General features: G+C 37.0%; 1 protein-coding gene across 3 annotated transcripts in view; it reads left to right on the top strand.

Annotated features, from left to right (window-relative positions):
* Positions 1 to 18,611, top strand: part of PPP1R7 (protein phosphatase 1 regulatory subunit 7) — a 917,460-nt gene that overhangs the window by 202,016 nt on the left and 696,833 nt on the right. For all 3 annotated transcript variants that reach the window (XM_044070331.1, XM_044070333.1, XM_044070332.1), the window contains exon 3: positions 7,898 to 7,953. In XM_044070331.1, coding sequence (XP_043926266.1) covers positions 7,898 to 7,953 — 56 coding nt within the window. The remainder of the gene's footprint in view (positions 1 to 7,897; positions 7,954 to 18,611) is intronic.

Here is an 18,611-nt window from a genome sequence, read left to right as displayed (position 1 = left end):
TTCCTGGTTCAGTCCACTGGGAGTAAGAGCATTAAATTTCAGGCTATGCAAACTCTCCTTTTAGCACAATAGTTGTTTCAGGGTCCTAACACATCTTAAAGTAGAGCTACTGTCATATTTTCAGAAAAAATATAAAGCAAGAAGGCTACAAATATCTTCATCTCTTATGTGTTCTTGCAACCTAGTCTTAAATTTCCTTTGTTTCACCAATATAAGGCAGACTGCAGAAACGTGAGAACACAAACAATACCTTCTGTTAAGACAAGCAAACATGCCCATGGGCGTTGATCTTATTAAAGTTGGTTAAAACAAAGCATACTCCCCACACTACTGTGGCATATTGGAATACAAGGGACTCTGGGAGATAACTTATGGCCATAAAATCTGCAAGAGTCTCAGTGGAAGGCAGAATCTGAAGTGTCTGAGGAAGAACTTTGGAGTTGTTGGATGGTGTAATGTTGCTTGTTTTCTTAAATAAATAAGTAGTAGTTTATTTCCTTACTACTGCCTTAGCATGTCTTTCTGCAGTTTCTGCAGACTAGGGAGGATGCAGGTATAAATGATCCATTTGTGCAGTTATCCTTTCTTCTGAGGAGTCCTGCATTTTGAAAAAAATGCCATTTATGTCTTTGTTTGGGACTTGGACTTTAGGGTAGAAAAACTCATGTTGCCTCCATGTGAAATAGCTGTCTTTTAGACTTTGAATTCTTTCTAGGATTGGTAGCAAGAATCATTTTCAAACTGCAGTCCTTGATGGACAGAAAGTTTTCTGCAATAAACCAGAAAGCTGGTTACCACTGTTATCACCCACTTATGACTGATGCCTTCTTTTGAAGCCTGCAGGCCTTGGCAGGACAGCATTTCAGCTAGCTTTGTATTAGTTTCAGTACACTCTAGTGTACTCTCGTCAGATTATTTGGGATTGTTCCCATTTGTAATATGTAATTGTGTAAGAATCCTTTCCAGAGAACTAGTACAGTTATGTGAGGTATTTCACTTAGCTGTAGATTTTCAAAGAAGCAACTCTTGTGGTAGCAACTGTACCCCTCCACCATCCCACATTATGGATGAGTTCTTATGCTTAACTTATACCACCTCTCTGTCTTGTATATATTTGATATGAGGTGATCAGAGTATTGCATTGTGGTGCTGAAGAAATGGAATAGCTGAAGTTTTGTATTTTTCACTGGAAAAGTGCAAATTACATAGAGAAAAATGGTAATAGTGGGAACAATACATGCAAAATAATGTTTTGGAGGGGGAATGAGGTTCAAGGGAAGGCAGGTACTGAATGAGCTAGGTAATGTTTGACTGACAATGATTGTGTAGAAGATTATATGTGATGTATAATGTTTGCAGTTGAAATTATGTTAATATGGTTAGCTTTAATTTAAATGTATGAAGACCAGTGTAATAAGTGATAAATTTGCCGTATCAGTGGCTCAACAGGTAGCACACTCAGCTTTGAAGCAGAAGGTTGTGGGTTCTATTCCCATACCAGGTAAATCGATAACTGACATTACAGTGCGGTATAAGAGGGATGCTGCATTCCTGAGTGTGTCGACTTCAGGTAAGCCTTTAAACTGAGGCCCCATTTGCTTGAGTTGGTAATAGCTCAGGTGGATGTAAAAGATCACACAGCCCCTATCAAAAAGAGGAGGGGTCCTTTATTTATATGGAAAAAAAACTTATTTACAAATATTTACAACTGTACAAATTTATAGATATGAATATGTGTAAATAGATTTGTATAATTTCTTTTACAATCATACTAAATTTTCATCCCTATTAGAACCCCCACTCCTTTTTCCATACCCATCATCTGATTTTACTTAATATTGTTCTAAAAGTGATTTACCATTAATCATAATTTCATATATTCTTTCATTCCATATAACCCTGTGACATAAAATAACTTTCTCTGGGATTCAATAATGCCTACTGCAAGTGTACACTGTTCTGAGTGAACAGACAATGCACACAAGTCGCATCTTCTTCCTCCTAATTTTAGTTTTCCTACTGATATACTTGCTGCTTTAAATATTGACAGGGATTCATAAAGGTTACCACAAAGTGTAGACTATGTGTACACAGTGTAATCTTTGTGAGTGACTAGAAGGCACACAGAAATGTGATAAGAATGCTCTTGAATACATATCATGAACACTTAGTGTAGGCTTTATTGAATCTGATGCTTTATCTATTCTTTTAACGTATTTTTACTTCTGTTCTTATAATACTCATATTTAATCATATCCATGTTTGTTTTATCCACTTTTTATATCTTCAAAAAATCTTCATTGCATATTTCCTCCCATAACTTACTTGTAAGTTTACATTTCAAAAAGAAGTGTTCCTTAGTTACTACTACTTGACAATGTAAACACATTCTGTCACTTTTTATTTTACGTGGCATATGCGTTGTCGCCTCACAGTAAGAGGTTCTCCCGTTCGATTCTCGGCTGGAGCACCTTCTGTGTGGAGTCTGCATGTCCTCCCCGCGGTCGAGTGGTGTTCGAAAGACATGCGTGAATGGGTGTGCCTTCGTTGAAGGTCGGGTGTCGAGCTGGCACCGTAAAAATCTACTGCCAATCATTAGCGGACCGGAGTTTCGCTGTGGCGACCCCTAACTGGGAAAAGCTGAAAGAAGAACATATTTCCCTTTATTGACAATTTATCTGTTGCCGGTCCCCACAAAAAATCTTCACATACTACTTTCTGATTACACCATTTGCTGCTTATTTTTTCATCAGTTAGATTTTCCCCATGTTTGTAAATAGTAATGTTTTATCATTACATTCTTGTACCATACTGTCTGCCTTTTTCTTTATCAGTTTTTATTGTCCAGAAAAAAATATTTTTCTTGGTAACATTTTATTTCTTCATTTATATACTCTTATTTTTTTTCTCTTTTACTCTTTTTTTTTTTTTTTTTTACCATACCCCAAAATGTATCGTACTTAATGCTTATATAATTTTACTACTAATCTCTCATCTTTTTAATTTATCCACTTCAACACTTTATACAAATTTAATGAAGCAGCATATCCCACAGTGTTAATTAACCCTAAACCTCCTTCCTCTTTACTTGCATACAAAACTCCTCTTTTTACTGGTACCCACATAAATGAAGAAATTATCTGCAGTAAATCATTTTCAAATACGGATGGCAACATAAATGCACTTGCCAAGTATGCTGTTTTTCCATTCACTACTACTACTACTTTTTTTTTCGGCTGCTCCTGTTAGGGGTCGCCACAGCAGATCATCTGTTTCCATTTCTTCCTGTCCTCTGCATCTGGCTCTGTCACACCAACCATCACTACTAATTTGATCAAATAAGCCTTTTTCTGAATGATATGTTCTCCAGAAAAGACATGTTTGTTTTATTTTTTCAAGTTTTTCCATTAAAGTCTACTTAAATCTTTATTCCCAAATGTTATACTTAACACAGAAATGTCATTCATTGTAAAATATATACCCTCATCTTTACTATGTCTCCTAAACCTTTATCTGTCTCTTTATTTAAAGCCATCTCTATCATCTGTAGACACTCGTGCAGATTGTTACTACTTTCATCCACATTTTTTTTTGCTGTTATGTCATCTGAATATGTTACAGAACTGGAATTTTTAACCCTTCAGGTGTTATGCACCCTGCCTCCTTCATTTTGTGATTTATTTCATATACTATCATAACTAATGCAAAAAGGTATACAACCAACACCTTGGATATCCCTGTCTTGCCCCATTTTTCATATGTATCTCTTGGCTTAAACAGACATTTACAGGTATTTTAACTTTGCATATGTTGACATATGTAATGTCCTAACTTTTTCACCTGTATATTCTTTCATTCTTGTCCATAAGATTTCATGTCCAATTGTATCAAATGCCTTATTGAGGACTCCTGACATGACTTTTGCTTTTTCTTTTCTATTCATATTTTCCACAATTTCTGTAACTATCATTTAATCATTCCTGACAACCCTTCCCCTTTACATACTATCTTTCATAATATTTTCAAATTTCTTTTGTATTATTTTTATAAAGATGTCCAAAAATGATCACCAAATGCAGCATGCTAAAATAACTTCCTTTATTCTGACAAAAAATTTAAGTATTCCACTACATAATTTTTTTATATAAAACCTTCATTTAACTATTTATTCAAAATCTTTAAATTTTTTTTTTTTTGCAAAACTCCTTAAATTTTTGTACATATAACCTATTCCACCTGGTCCTGCAGCTGAATCTATGTTCACTTGTCTTAATATCTTATTTAAAGAAATCTCCTTTTCCAACTCTTTATTTTTTATTTCTGTTAACTTTTTTACTTTCCATTTTCACTATATTCTTTTTTTCTTTAAACCTTTCTTGTACATATTGTAATACACTATTCATAATATTTTCCTGAGTTTTCTATTTCTCATTTTACATTTTTGTTTCATTACGCTACCATCTTCCTTTACTAATCTGCTTACGTAACTCAATACTTTTTTCCTTTTAAAAAATCTTTACTTGTATAACAATTTGTGAATTACTTTTTCTTTGTCAAAGCACTTTGTATCCTTGTGTTCTAAATTTTATAATGCATCATTATATGTTTTTGTATATTTTTCCTTCTCTACTTTTCTGACATCATATTACCACTGTAAAAAATATTATATTTTTCCTTAAATATCTTCCACCATTCAGACCAATGTTTTGTAAAATGTTCTCATAGTAATATGACCTTTCCATAAGTGTATTACTAATCTTTCCTTCTTCATTCCATGCTTTCTCATTTTATCCTTTTTATTCCCTTGCCTATTTGTATGTATTCCTTGTTTTCCTTTATCTCTAGCCATATTGCACGATGATCAGAAAATCCTGTTTCAGCTACCTCCCCTTCTATAACTAAACCTTCTGATACTTTTAATACATTTCCGTTGTAAAAAATTCCCCTTTTTAAAATCCATGAATTTTGTTCCAAACTTGCACATCTAATAACTTCTAACATTTTCTTGTATCATTTCCTTTCTTTTTGCACTTGCCTCTTAAATGACAATTAGTCTTCTGTTACTGTAATATTTATATACTACATAGTCTAACATCTGATGAAATAAACTTTCTTTACAATTAGCATAAGCATATAATGCTATAATTATATCCGCTTGTTCTTTCCATTTTGAATCTACAGTGGTTAATCTTCCCATTTTTGGCAAAGTTAAATCTAATATCTTTACTGTATTTCTACAGAATACATCTATTTCAGAACATCTGTCATTCCAAATTCCAGATTATTTCCTCCCCATAGTTTGTGTTTTGTAATCTTTCTTCGTTTGTTAAAAATTTTCGGTCTTCCAATAGAATTACATCTACATCATATGTATTACACCACTCCCAAGATTCTTATTCTTTTTCCTAAATTCTTGATACTGTTCACATTTACAGAAAGTACTCTAAAAATTTAATTTTCCCTTTCCTTAGATTTATGGTTTAATAAGTTCATAGCTAATTATTAGGCTAGCTTTCTTAATAGGCCATTCCAAGCCTTGCCAACTTCCCTCCCAGTGGTGAGAATTAAAACACTGTAGCTTGTGTCTGTGAGCCAAGCACTTTAGCCACTATACCAATCCTCAATCATTAGCTGAATTATATTCTTTTTCATCCATTTCCTTTCTGTTTTTCTTTTGTATTTATCCCTTTAAGTTTTCTTTCCGTATTTTGCCCTTTTACCAGTAGGATTCTTTTTTTTTTTCTTTTACTCTCTCCCAATTTGTCTACATCATTTATTTCAGAACCTTCTTCAATACCCTCTTTATTACTTTTTCTCATGTAAAGTTTTCTTTTACTTCTACTATTTCTAAAATTACTTCCTTGTTCATTTCCTTCTCTTTCTTTCTCTTTTTCTTTAGTCTTATTTTTGCAATCCATCCATAAATGTCCAATTTTGTTATATTTGTAACATTTCAATCCCCCCCCCTTTTTTGCATCATGTTCTGTTTCTTCACAAATATAACGTTTTCTTTTGTCACGGTTACTTTTCATGTCCTTTTCCAAAAATAAAATGTTGGGTTCTTCTCTGTTTTTTATGACACCTCTATTCCCCTCCACATTTAGCATGCTTGATATATGTATATATGTTTTTCTTTTTCTGTTTTTAACACAGTTCTTTTTCTGTTTTTAACACAGTATTACAATCCCAGTCACCAGTCTTTAAACCCCTTTTGTAATAAACTTTTGCAATGTCCAGTACTTCTTTACATAAAGTTTTCAGGTGCCCCTTCAAAGTCTCTTTCTGCCTCTGTTCCCACTTTGTTCATGATTTTCCTTGTTTCCCTGGTAAATGCTTCTGTCATATAAAGATTCTCTTTTTTTCATATTCTCCATTTTCCATTACAAAAGTGTCAAACATAATATCACAAAATGTCTGTCTGTTAATACAAATAAATGTTCTTACCTCATGTGCTTTTACACCAAAATAAGCTATTAAATTGTCCCACACTTCATACCTGTCAATTTCTTTGTCTTCTTTACTTTGAATCCTTACAACATACTTCTGTTTTTCATTTTCTTCTGCCTTCTTTTCTGCTACTCCCCTTCTGCAATATTTTACTTTCTCTGCATATGTTTTCTTTTCCATCTCACCACTATTCTTCAGGATTGTTTCTGCACTATCATTTGTATTTTCTCCATAATGGCCCCCCAGGAAACATCTCCTTTATTTTTTGCCGCACACTGCATCACCATTTCTTAAGTAAGTTATCTGCAAGAGTTATAATTATACATCAAACAGACTTCTTTGAAACATCATCTCAGAATCTTGCACATATTCTCTGTTCTCTGTATTTGCTTTCTCCTCCATTTCTCTCATCTCCACCTGCCTCCCTGTTTTTCTGGGCTGCCTCTGTGCCTGGAACGAAAACAGGAAGTGCTTCAGAAAAATAGTACCACTCACAATAGTTGACGAGTAGGGGAAGTTCCCCAATGCCCTGGCCAAATTTCCTCCAGTAGTATAAATACCACCTTGGCTCTCCCATGAAAAGAGGCTGCTAGCTAGTGGGACAAACTTGGTCAAAGGATAAATACACAAGCCAATCAGTAAAGATGTTTGTTGTTTTGTATTTTTGTTTAAAAAACAGAAGCTTAGCAAAAGGGACATTCTACTCAATGATCAGCCTAATGAGTGTGGAGTGCAGTGAAACAGTTATCCCTGGATCTGGGCTTGTTACATTTAACTATTAGCTGTGCGATGAAAAAGGATTTTTGTGTTTGTCAAAGGACAGTTCTTTCTTGATGTACATTTCCAGATCCATAACTACAGGATCAGTTTTCAGGGGTGTGTTATCATTGTGACAGTTACAGGTGGAGTCTGGCTTGCTAAAGGATATTATGCACTTCTTGTCATTTATATTTAGTCCATGGTTTTGACACCAGTTATGTGCCTGAGACAGGCTATCTTTGAGGATCTTGACTTGCCAGCCACAAAACCTTAATATTAGCTTTGACCTCCGGGGATTAAATGATTTGTTTCTTTAAGTGTGCTTAAGCTTGCAATAAACTTCTCCAGCAAGAGTTAGAATTTTTGTTTGTTTGCGGTATATATAAGTATGTTTATTCATTTCTTATTACAAACCTGCAGTCTTCAACAAACCAGATACGAAGTACTTGTGTGAGCATCTGCTTCTACTTGTACATGTATTTTGAGTAGAATGGACGAGAATGTTTTGATACTATACTTCAGGACAGCAAAGTCCTTTCATTGTGTGCTGGTGGTAAATAGAGATTGCTGTGTAGCCCACTGTATGAGATTGTTCCTCTTTTCTAGTAATGTAGAAGTTGTAGTGTAACTGGAAAGTATTGTTCCCAAATGTTTTCCTAATATAACTGATTTTTGTTATGCTCTTTTTCAGGGGAGGCACAGACTCCAGTTGACATGGAAACATTTACTTTGGATCCAGAAGCAGAGGTAAAGTATCTTAGTTGAAAAATAGTCTGGTGTCAGTGAATTACTTAAAAACTCAGTAATCTTGTGCATACACAGTGATTTTTTTTCTTCTGGATCAAGAATATATGAGTATGTCTTTGTTATTTACCTTGGTTTTTCTGTTGAACTTTTCAAAATACAACAGAAAATCACTCGAATGATTTTGAAAGAGTGCTGTGATTCCTTGCTTAAAAGTGCACTTGGTGTGGTTGCAGAAATCTATGAAAAGAAGATTAAATGCTGATAGCTGCTAAGCAAGTCAGGAGGCCTTGGGATTATTACATAGCTGACTTGTAGACAGTCACGTCTCATGGCTATGAGTGGTCCTATTCATTGCTGCATTGCTACAGGTGCATGACCTAGAAGCATAGATGTTGCCCAGGAGTCAGTGGTGTCCGAGTTACCCAATCGAACATTTAGATTAGCGAATACCTAATCATCGAACTGGTAATATCAAAAAAATTAAAACGGCGAACCGCCAATTTAACGTAGGGAATAAATTCCCTTGGGTGCAAAAAAAAAAAGTTTTTAAAGTAAAATGAAGTGAGGGGCTTCGCCCACCACCCCCCCCCCCAACTAAATATACCAACTCAGAGATTGCTCTACAGTGGGGAAAGGGGCAAAGTCCGCAGAACGGCCAAGGGAATTCTTTCCCTGCTTTAAATCGGCCGTTCACGTGTTTTGCTTTCGCTATTACCAGATCGATGTTTAGGGATTCGCTAACCTAAACGTTCAATCAGGTAATAGGAGTCCGAGTCAGTAGATGAGGCATCATTTACATCCATTAAAATACTGACTACTTCTGTATTTTTGTATGTTTGTAAGTATAAGGAATGGATCAAAGTAGCTCATTAAAAGAATGCAGTGGTGATACAGTGTGTGATTGAAAGTTTGTTCGACAGACACATGTGCGTATGCCTTCAGTCAAACGCAATCACCGAGATTTGTACATGTTGATAACCAGTCATACAATAAGGTCAGAATTTTTCTCTGCAGTAACTTGTGTTTGCCTTGTCATGATGGTATGTGGTATAAAATTAGTTGGTATTCTGTGCAGTAACTTGTGTTTGCCTTGTCATGAGGGTATGTGGTATAAAATTAGTTAGTATAGAGATGAAAAATGTAACTTGGACTAACCAGAATGCATACGTATCTGTTGCAATGATTGTATCATGTTTGGTGGAAATTGGATGCTTAACTGTGAAAATGTGAAACTTGAAAAAAAAAAATGGGTGAAACACACTCCTTTTGACATTTATAGGGAAGATGCTTTAAGTATGCAAAACCGGTCCCATGTTGATTGTGTTACTGGAAAACTGCAAGAGCATTTCAAATTTTGTAGCTATTTTAATGAAAGATTTCTGCCTGTTAACTGTTTCTTGGGTTCCAACCTGTTATGGGGGTGAAGCTACATATATTGGCTATATATTTTTCAGATTGTATCCTTTTTAAATTGCATCATTCTGACATCAAACTTCGAGGGGGGCCCAGTCAGTTGCTTGTGTGATGGCTTGATCCTAATGCCTGCCCCCAGTTCATGCCTTTTGCATCCTAACTCTCTTTTAAAGGGGGGCTGTTACTTTCCATGACCTTTTGTGCCCATCCTCTGCCTTCTTTGTTAGTCACTCGAGCTGCCAATTAATTCTAGATCGTCTGGGCTGCAATCAGGACTTTACCTTGTTGGCAAACAGAATATACATAAATAGGCAGTGACAACGAAAAGATGCAAATAAAGAGCAGTAATAGACAAATCATGACAGAATACTTAATGTTACACATAAAACGTAATACTGCTCTAGGAGTCTGTCCATATTTCAGAATGAGAACTTGCACTCCTTACCCAACTGTGAGCCCTTCTTGGTTGGGTAAAAGGCTGCTTACGCTGTTGTCCATTAAAAAACAAAGTTAAGACTTGTTCATCAATTTATTGGTACAGATAGAGAATGTAAGTGCAGTATTATGCTAAACTCACATGTTTATAAACTGTCAACCGCAGTTCATGGACTATCATTTGAGCTGCTAAAAGTCCCTTCATTTTTGCATAAGCTAAGGTGCTTAGGAGTTCCATAGGTCATACTTGTTTTATTTTGTTTTATTATGGATAACTTTGTTTCCTAGCCTCACAAGCATTACAGAGTTGCACTAGGGTGGGATTATTGAGTTGCAGATTGTAGCTGAACAGTTGCCAGACTCTTTTAAGTAATAACTTCAACATATAGGATAATATTGTTCCTTAAGGAGATGAGGGATTTGATGCAGATGGGAAATAATTGTATAAAGGCAGAGCTTTGAGGAACTCCTGACAAAGCTGGATGGAGAGAGAGAGTGAGATTCTAAAGAATCTGATATGCAGCTAATCTAAATCTATTGTAAAACAATGGAACTGAGGCCATAAAGAAAGCATTCCTTGATAAGACAGATATGGTCAAAAAGGTTGAAAGCCTTGCAGAAATTGAGGAATATGGCCTCACTAAACTTTCCATCATTCCTTGCCTGTAGTGCTCTGTCGTTTTGTAAATCTTTGCCGATTACCTGTTAGGAGGCCATAGACTTCATTATGGGCCAGCCGTTGAAAAAATTCTACTTTCTGTAATAATTTGGCAAGAGTATAGTTGGTTTGAAAGTTTTTTTGGTTAATACTGGAGACTGGAATAGTAGTGGCAGACTTTCATAGGTCAGAGGGCACACTAGTAGAAAGTGAACCACTATGAATGTCATAGCAACGAAATTAGGAAACAGACCATCAGAGTCTATTTTTCTGTAACTAGAACATTCATTAAGCCGTGTAGTGATTTTTTTTTTTTTTTTGCTAATGGAACCATTCAAAACCTGAGTCATTATCAAGAATGTGCCCAAGTGCTGAATCTGGTTGAGAAGAGGCACTTGCAGATGAGCTATGAAAGTGCAGAGAAATGTGATCAGCAAAAGCTTCGTAGACTGTTTTGTGGTCTGTAGTCAGTTGTACATTCAGTACAAGTACAGTATGATAATGATTTGGTGCTTATTTTCCATGTAAGTTTCTCTCTTTCCATAAATTACCATGAAGGGCTTTCCAGTGTGTCTGCATTTTAGACTTGCTACCAAGATCTGTGCAGTGTTTTATCTGAGTGAGGTGAGAATTTCAAAATCTGACTAAGTCACTACTTTTGTTAGCCTGTGCTGCTTTACGTTAACCTGTGGCCATCTTCAGTTTCCTAGATAAGTAGTGGCGTCAGTGGTGTAACTGGCAGTGCACTTGCCTTTGTGGCAGAAGGCTATGACCATTCTTATTCTCACACCAGGTAGATGGATTGCTGACACTGCATTGCACTGTTGCACTCCTGAGTGTATAGTCCTTTGGATGAGACATTTAAATCGAGGCCCCATATGCCTGAAGTTGGTGGTAGCTCAGGTGGATGTAAAAGATCCCATGGCACCTATTGAAGAGTAGGGGAAGATTGCCAATCCCCTGGCCAAATTTCCCCTAGTACAAATGCCACCTCAGGTTTCTGCTGAAAAGAATCCACTAGCCTAGTGGAATTAACCTAGTCAACAAAATAAATAAATAAAAGCAAAAACTCTCTTTTTCATGGGATACCATTTTTTCATATAGTGGCAGGAAAGTGTTTAGGAAATAACTGCAGAGTCGGTAATAACACTTGTGTAAAAGCTGTGATCCCAATCAGGGGTGAGGACATGGCATGGAATACTTTTTAGGAAAAGGGTGGTGTTTATTAGCACAAAAAGGTGATATGCTGTGGATACTGAAGTGTAGACAGCTTCATCTAGTGGTGTTAAGAGTCTTGAAGGCTGTTTTGTACAAAACCAGTTGGGGGATTGCCATTTAAAAAGTTAGTATATATTGTCCCAGTCACACGTTGGTGGAAGCCATAGTCTCCTGTCATAGATAATGACAGGAAGTGTACAGACTCCTAGTGTAGGTTTAGGGCACTTAACACTAATGAGTTACAGCAGGAAGCTTTACCTGCAGTGGTTTTGAGTTCCTGTCTTCGGGTTGCTTAGCAGTAGATTGCTGATAGAGTACATTAATACTTAAAGTGCATTCCTTACAAGACATTCACAAACAGCACAGTCAGATGTGTGGTCAGGGACAGAGGGATTAAACAATTAAGTGTACAGTTATGTGAAGTAAGAGCAAGTCTTTGAGATTATCATTATGTTCTGACTAAAACATAGTCCTGTGTTCAGCCAGGAGTCCGATATTCCTTCATTATCTAGTTTCATAGAGTGAAGGTGGGCTTAAAAGTGGGCAGATTTATGAATATTACACAGATTCGTGGAGGCAGTTTTTAAATCTTTCATTTCTTTGGGTCTAAGAAAAAGTAGAAAACTAAATAGCAGATTGGAATTGTATTAATATGAATTGCAATTACCCACACAGACACACACACAGACAGACACTATGAATTGTTTCCAACTCCCTACAAAATTGAGCCTGATGGTCCTCTACCTTCACCAAGAGTTCATTCTGAGGAGCTGCAAGGACGATACAGGCCGTTTGTTCTCGTCAATGAATCCCCCTCTAATGAGGGTTGGGTAGTAGGGAATGGGAGAGTTGGTTCTGTGGGCCAGCCTTACCTTTAACCTGCAGTGGCTCTTTTGAGCTAGGTGTCACCTTTTTACAAGCCAAAGCCACCTATCTCCTCCCCCTTCCAGGATTGGAAACCTAGCAACGGCCTCACTTGTCTCCAGTTCTCCCACCATGAGCTCCTTCAGGACCTTCCCACCATGAGCTCCTTCAGGACCTTCCAGCCCCTATTTGAGTTTGTCTCCCCTCAGAGTTATTATATAACTAGTGTAAACTACAACTCTGTACCCTGTCTCTCCTGCAGTATTTTCAACACAAATGTGTCTTTCACCTGTCCCTTATTCTGCTTAATTTGTACATTAAAAACTTGCTCATAATGCATTGTTTTGTTAATGCTGATAATTGTATGACTGTATAGTAGTAATTTGTAATCTGTTGTTAAATGTATATTATACAATGCCTGGCCATTAACATTCAAAAACAAGCACGCTGATTGGTCACCCCAACTGGCGTGTCCATTGTAAAGCAAGCATATACCAATGGAAAAAAGTCCAGTTGCCCAGACTTTCTTCTGTTAATATATGCTATGGAAACTCTTTATATATAAAAAAAAAAAAAAAAAAAAAAAAAAAAAAAGTTCGAAAACTGGAGATTTCAAAAGAATGTGATATACTGGACAGAGAAAAATACAAGGATAAATAATAAAGTACATTGTACAAAACTAGAGAAATGTACCTGATTACCCTTTAATTTTCTCTGTCCCCTTTCCCGTGCATTGAAAGGCTTCAGATGTGTTTTTTTTTATATATAATTAACAAAAAAAAAATGAGATTTCATCCAGAGAGCTGGGGTAATGTACTGTATCACATTATTTTATGATTCCATATGTGCTCTCTGTATTATGTGGGGGTACCCTTTTATTGCATTGTAGTTACTGTGCTTAGGATAATAGGCTGTGTATGCTTATAGGATTAGTTCAAGAAAACCGTGTGAGAGGATATTGAGGGTTGTTTGTGCATTGCTGTTTGTCTGGTTGTGAAAGAGTTTGTTCCTAAATGAGGGAGTGACCAGTAGTTATCAAGGAGCACTATTAACTTAGGGAAGAAGGGTGGTTGGTAAGACCAAACTGCCCACTCCTCTATACTTTGCAGGTGCAGAACGCCCTTATAGAAAAATGGTTATTTTTGTTAGCTTTTCTAAGCAGCAAAGTATTGTGAGAGCTCAAAACTTAATGATGTTCTTCGTGTTTCACTGTTGCAGTCATCACTTGTAGGTTACCCTGCTTGGTAGCCCTCGGCCATCCCGAATACCAGAGTAAAGTGTATCCATCCTGCATCAGCTGCAGGTTGGCTGAGACTGACGTCAAGTCATCAGGGCTATAAAGGGAGGCAGCCAACACCATTACATCAGTCTTTCTTGCCATGGAGCCCAAAGCAGAAGCAGTTTGTGAGTGCATCTGTCAGCCGTTGCCAGAGTGAGGAAGAAAAATGACTAAAGCTAAGTGCCTCTTTGGGGGTCTTTTTTTTGCACTTAACCGATGTCCAAATGTAATTAATTGTCTCTGCTGTGTAAAACAAATACCACACAGAGACTTCATAATCTGTGTGTGACTTGTTTAGGCCCAGACCACGACATCCTCGGATGTCGGTTCTGTGCTTGCTTTAACGCTAGGACCATCCATAGAAGAGCTGAATTTGTAGCCAGACATTTCAGGGAGACTAGTTACAAGTGTGAAATGGCATCTGTCAGTCAGTCTACAGTAGAAATTCCTAAAAAAAGAAAAGAGAAGGAAAAGGATAGACCACAGAAGGTTACGCCCACAGACACAAACGTGAAGTCAGCCAGCCTATCATCCACTAGCACAGCAGAACTCAGTGAGGTGCCTATTTTAACCCCTGACGACAGCTGTACAGCCACTGCAGGCCTCTACCTAGACCCTTTTGGAGCAGCAAATTGTTGTGAGAGCTCAAAACTTAATGTTCCTGCCTAATTTAGATTGCAGGTGCATTGTGTAATGGAGGTTTAAAGAAGCTGGAGAAGTTGCTCATCTGTTCAATAAACTTTGGTGCACAGGAGGGATGATTGCCTGTATTCGAAATTGATGAGGTCTTTACCGATCCTAAGTGGAGTCTTTGCTTTATGATAACCTGGGTGGAAAATCTTTTTGTTTTGTTTTGATCTCCTTCTGAGGTACATTATATTGCTGTTTAGGAGCTTAGTACCTGCAGGGTAGACAGCACTAATTAGTGACAGGAAGTAAAGTGTGCTATATTGCCAGTAAAGAAGAGATGTGCTTAACTAATGTACACACTCAAATGCAAAACTAGACTTCTGCAGACAATGAAAATGGAGAGGTTGATAGTTGCATATTATATATTTGTAAACGCAGTCCTGGTTTAGACAGCAGGGTGGATACCATGGCGGGGACTCCACTTCATACAGAAAACCCTGCACTTGGAGACAAAAAGCTTATAAAGATTATACTGAGGCTGGCAACTACTGGATGGAAATAAGTGCAGTACAAATAGCGAAGATAAAGAGATTACACTTTTGGCTTAAATGTTACAGCCTCTGGAGTGAATAAAGGGGAGCAAGAAAGTGGGTAGGAGGAGCTTTGAGTGAAAGTGAATTTTGAATCGGTTAAGCAGAAGTAGGATGCTGAAAGTCACGTCATCTGATGAGTGTGTGAAGTTGATACCCTAGTTCACCTTTCAAAATACTTCAGCAGTTTTCTTTAAATAATTTACTTTGCTAGTTATTTATTGCTAGTGTAGAAGACGTTGTTGGTCTAACAGTGCTGGTCTTGTAATGTTGACTTTGTCAGTGCAGTTACACAGTTAACTTTAGTTAAAGTGGTGTCAGACTTCTGTCAGATCAAGATTTTTTGAGCAGAGCTTCTTCTCCTTCCAAGATTAAAATTGTAATGCTAGGAGACTTGAAATTCACTATAGATTCATTTCTAAGGATCTAGTGGTGGTATGGCATATTAATTCTGCTCTTATGAAGAAAGCAAAGAAAAAAGTTGGGTAGAAGGCGGTTCTAGGAGTTTAGAGTTTCCTGAAGGTCAGGATGAATCCTGGGCTAAGGAGGAGTACCTTGAAACTAACACTGAGAATTAAAATCTCATTGAGCAGCATGGAAGTAGAGGGATTTGAGTCTGTTTCAGTGCTACATAAGATTAATATTAATTTATTGGATTATGTTAAATGGTCAAATAGAATGGAATACGTGGAAGCAGACAAAAGTCCTCTTTCTGGCTACTTGGTAGATTCGAAAGGGGGCATAAAGGAGATGAAACAGAATAATCACGTCTGAGGCAATGTTAAAACTTTTAGAGGCCACAATATTGAACACAGTAGGTAAAAGCAGGTAAAATAAAAAAATGCACAGATTTTCTTGAGAAAGTTGAAGGGAGTGAATTGTGGGGAGTTAATGAAAGATATGTTGGTGGAATGGACTGGTCTGATGAGAGAAGACAGAGTAATTGAAAGCACTCGTACATTTTTTCTTCCACATTTCAGGCTGGGTGAAGCTTCCTAGATCCCTCTTGGATTGTTTTGTCAAAACGGTGGCTGCTGTTAAAGAAATAAAAGTAGCAGAAACAGAGTGTGGTGTGGTTATGTGTATATTTAGTGTGATATGACTGTTCTGCTAAAACAAGGCAAAAGAGAGCAGCATTTAACATTTTAAATGTTTAACTGCTGTATCCAGCTTAATTTATCTGAGCCTTCTTAGGGAGAAGTCACATTTTAAGCTCTAAAGATACAGAAGCTAAGCTCCTGTTTCACAAGGGAGGTAGGTTTTGTTGCAGATAACAAGCAATACTAGGAAAGAAAGACATTTTCTTAGTCTTCAAGATAAAATTGTTAGGCAGAAAGCTTTTGCAGTGAATCAGAAATGAACTAATATAAAAAGATCCTTGTCAAGACTACAGGATTCTCAGTGAAGACTATCCTAAGATGCTGAACGTATTACTTGAATTCCAAAATAATTATGGTGTTGTAATTACCTGAACTGAATACAGGAGGAATATTTTACCAAGGCTCTGTGCTTGAGGTTTAAAGAGCTGGGTATGTAAGGTACTGAGGACTAAGATTTTAATTTTTTTCTCCGTCCAAAGTAGTCTGCACAATTTTTTTTTCTATAGCGCACCGTATGTAAAGCTTTGGATGTTTAGTGTTACTCCCCTTTAGGATTTATGTCCTAGATAATCTGTGTTTATACTACTACTAACATTTAAGCATCATGTAAGAGGCGAATTGTCTCCATCTGCCTGTCTAAGAAGGCAGAGGAATTTCTGGGTTTAGTGAACTGCAGAAACAGTTTAATGAACATTATAAGATTGGACTGAAAAATCCATGGCAGAGTAAGTCGAATAAAACAATATGTTAAACAGGAGAAATATATCTAACTGCAGCAAAAAAAGCAAAAACTCCGTGTGGAAAAACGTAAACCAACAGCTGATAACAGATCCAAACAGGAGTCACCACATGGAAGAACCAGATGAATAAAAAGTCTTTTATTGTTCCATAAAAACACAAGCGCTTTCACGTAGATAAACTACGCTTCTTCAGGTGAATTCGATTCTCAGAGTGTCTTCTGTGTGGCGACATGCGTGAATGGGCGTTCCTTCGGTGAAGGTTGTGCGTTAGGCCCGGCAAGCCAGCACGTAAAAATCTACTGCCAATCATTAGCGGACTGGAGTTCCGCTGTGGCGACCCCTAACAGGGATAAGCCGAAAGACACAAATGTCAGGATGAGAGGAGATTTGGTCATACTAAAACTATTCATTTTCTAGAGCTCCGTATTTAACTCAAAGATGATATATTTTGAACGTTAGATGCAGATATGACCATCGGTAGTGGAGGGAGATTTTGAAAGAATGGATGATTGAGATGATTGATGCCCCAGGAGAGTATATCAGGCTGCTTCTGTACAGATGAATACTTTTATCTCAAATTTCTGTTGGAGACTGTATTTGACAAAATGTAAAATATGTTAAAAGTTCTGAAAGTTTGTACACAGTATTTTGAATGATATTACTTTTTTAAATTCATTTTATTCATGAGTTCATACGTTTTATAAGTTTAAGATGCAGGACATGCCCTTCACAATGTAATTGCAGTTTGAAATTACTATAATGTTATACTTTTGAATGCAACACTTCGATGCACCTGCCAGAGAAGACGTTGCTGTAATAGTCGGAAAGTTTAAACCTGTTTTGTATTGCACAAAGAAGTGTGTTTGAATAACATTAAGCATTTGAAACTAGAGAAGCTTGTGTACAAATTTTATTTTATTTTTTTTATTTTGCCTTTGTTTACCGGGTTTGTCAGAATGGGTTTAGTCAAAAACTCCCTTTTCAGTGGAGGCCTGGGGAGAAAAGGTCTAACATATTCCAAACATTTTTAAACGTGCATTCAGTAATCTACATGAATAGGCATTTAATGATGTAAATTACACATACATTTGCTAATTAGATTTCATTCAAATGAAAGCAGAGACAGCTGTTACAGTATAAGTGATAGCTGTGCATTAGCAATGTTCTTAGTGTTTCACTGTTGTAGTCATCACACTTGGGTTATTTGCCTGCAGGTAGCCCTTAGTTGGCCCGAATACCAGAGTCGTGGGATTTCTGCATCGGATGCTGTCACTTCTTCCAAGACTTCAGGTTGTCAGGGGTATAAAACAGGCAGCCGATGCTGTTACATCAGTCTTTCTTGCAGAGAAGGAGTCCGAAGCAGAAGCGGTTCACAAGTGCCGGTTAGCCGCTACCTGAAATTTTCGTTTTTCAAGTTTCAAGCCTGAAGTCTTCTAAAGCTAAGTACCCCATTGGCGATTCTTTTTTTCTTGCTCTAACCATTGTCAGAAAAAGTTAACAATTGTCTTGCCTATGGAAAGCAAATACCTCACAGAGATTTTCATTCTTACTGCGTCACCTGTTTAGGCCCAGACCACGACGTGCCTCGCTGTCGGTTTTGTGCTTTAACTCCCGAACCATTCATCATCGGGCTATTTTTGTCGCTAAATTCTTTCACTCTCGTTCTCTGTATTCTGAAATGGCTTCAGTAAGGCCATCCTACTACCGATCTTCTGAAAAAGCGCAAAGATA

Source organism: Protopterus annectens, chromosome 4.part1 (assembly GCF_019279795.1).
Source record: "Protopterus annectens isolate FY-2018-M chromosome 4.part1, PAN1.0, whole genome shotgun sequence".
NCBI lineage: Eukaryota > Metazoa > Chordata > Ceratodontiformes > Protopteridae > Protopterus > Protopterus annectens.
The sequence above is the reverse complement of the archived record's forward strand: the minus strand, read 5'-3'. Positions and strand labels throughout refer to the sequence as shown.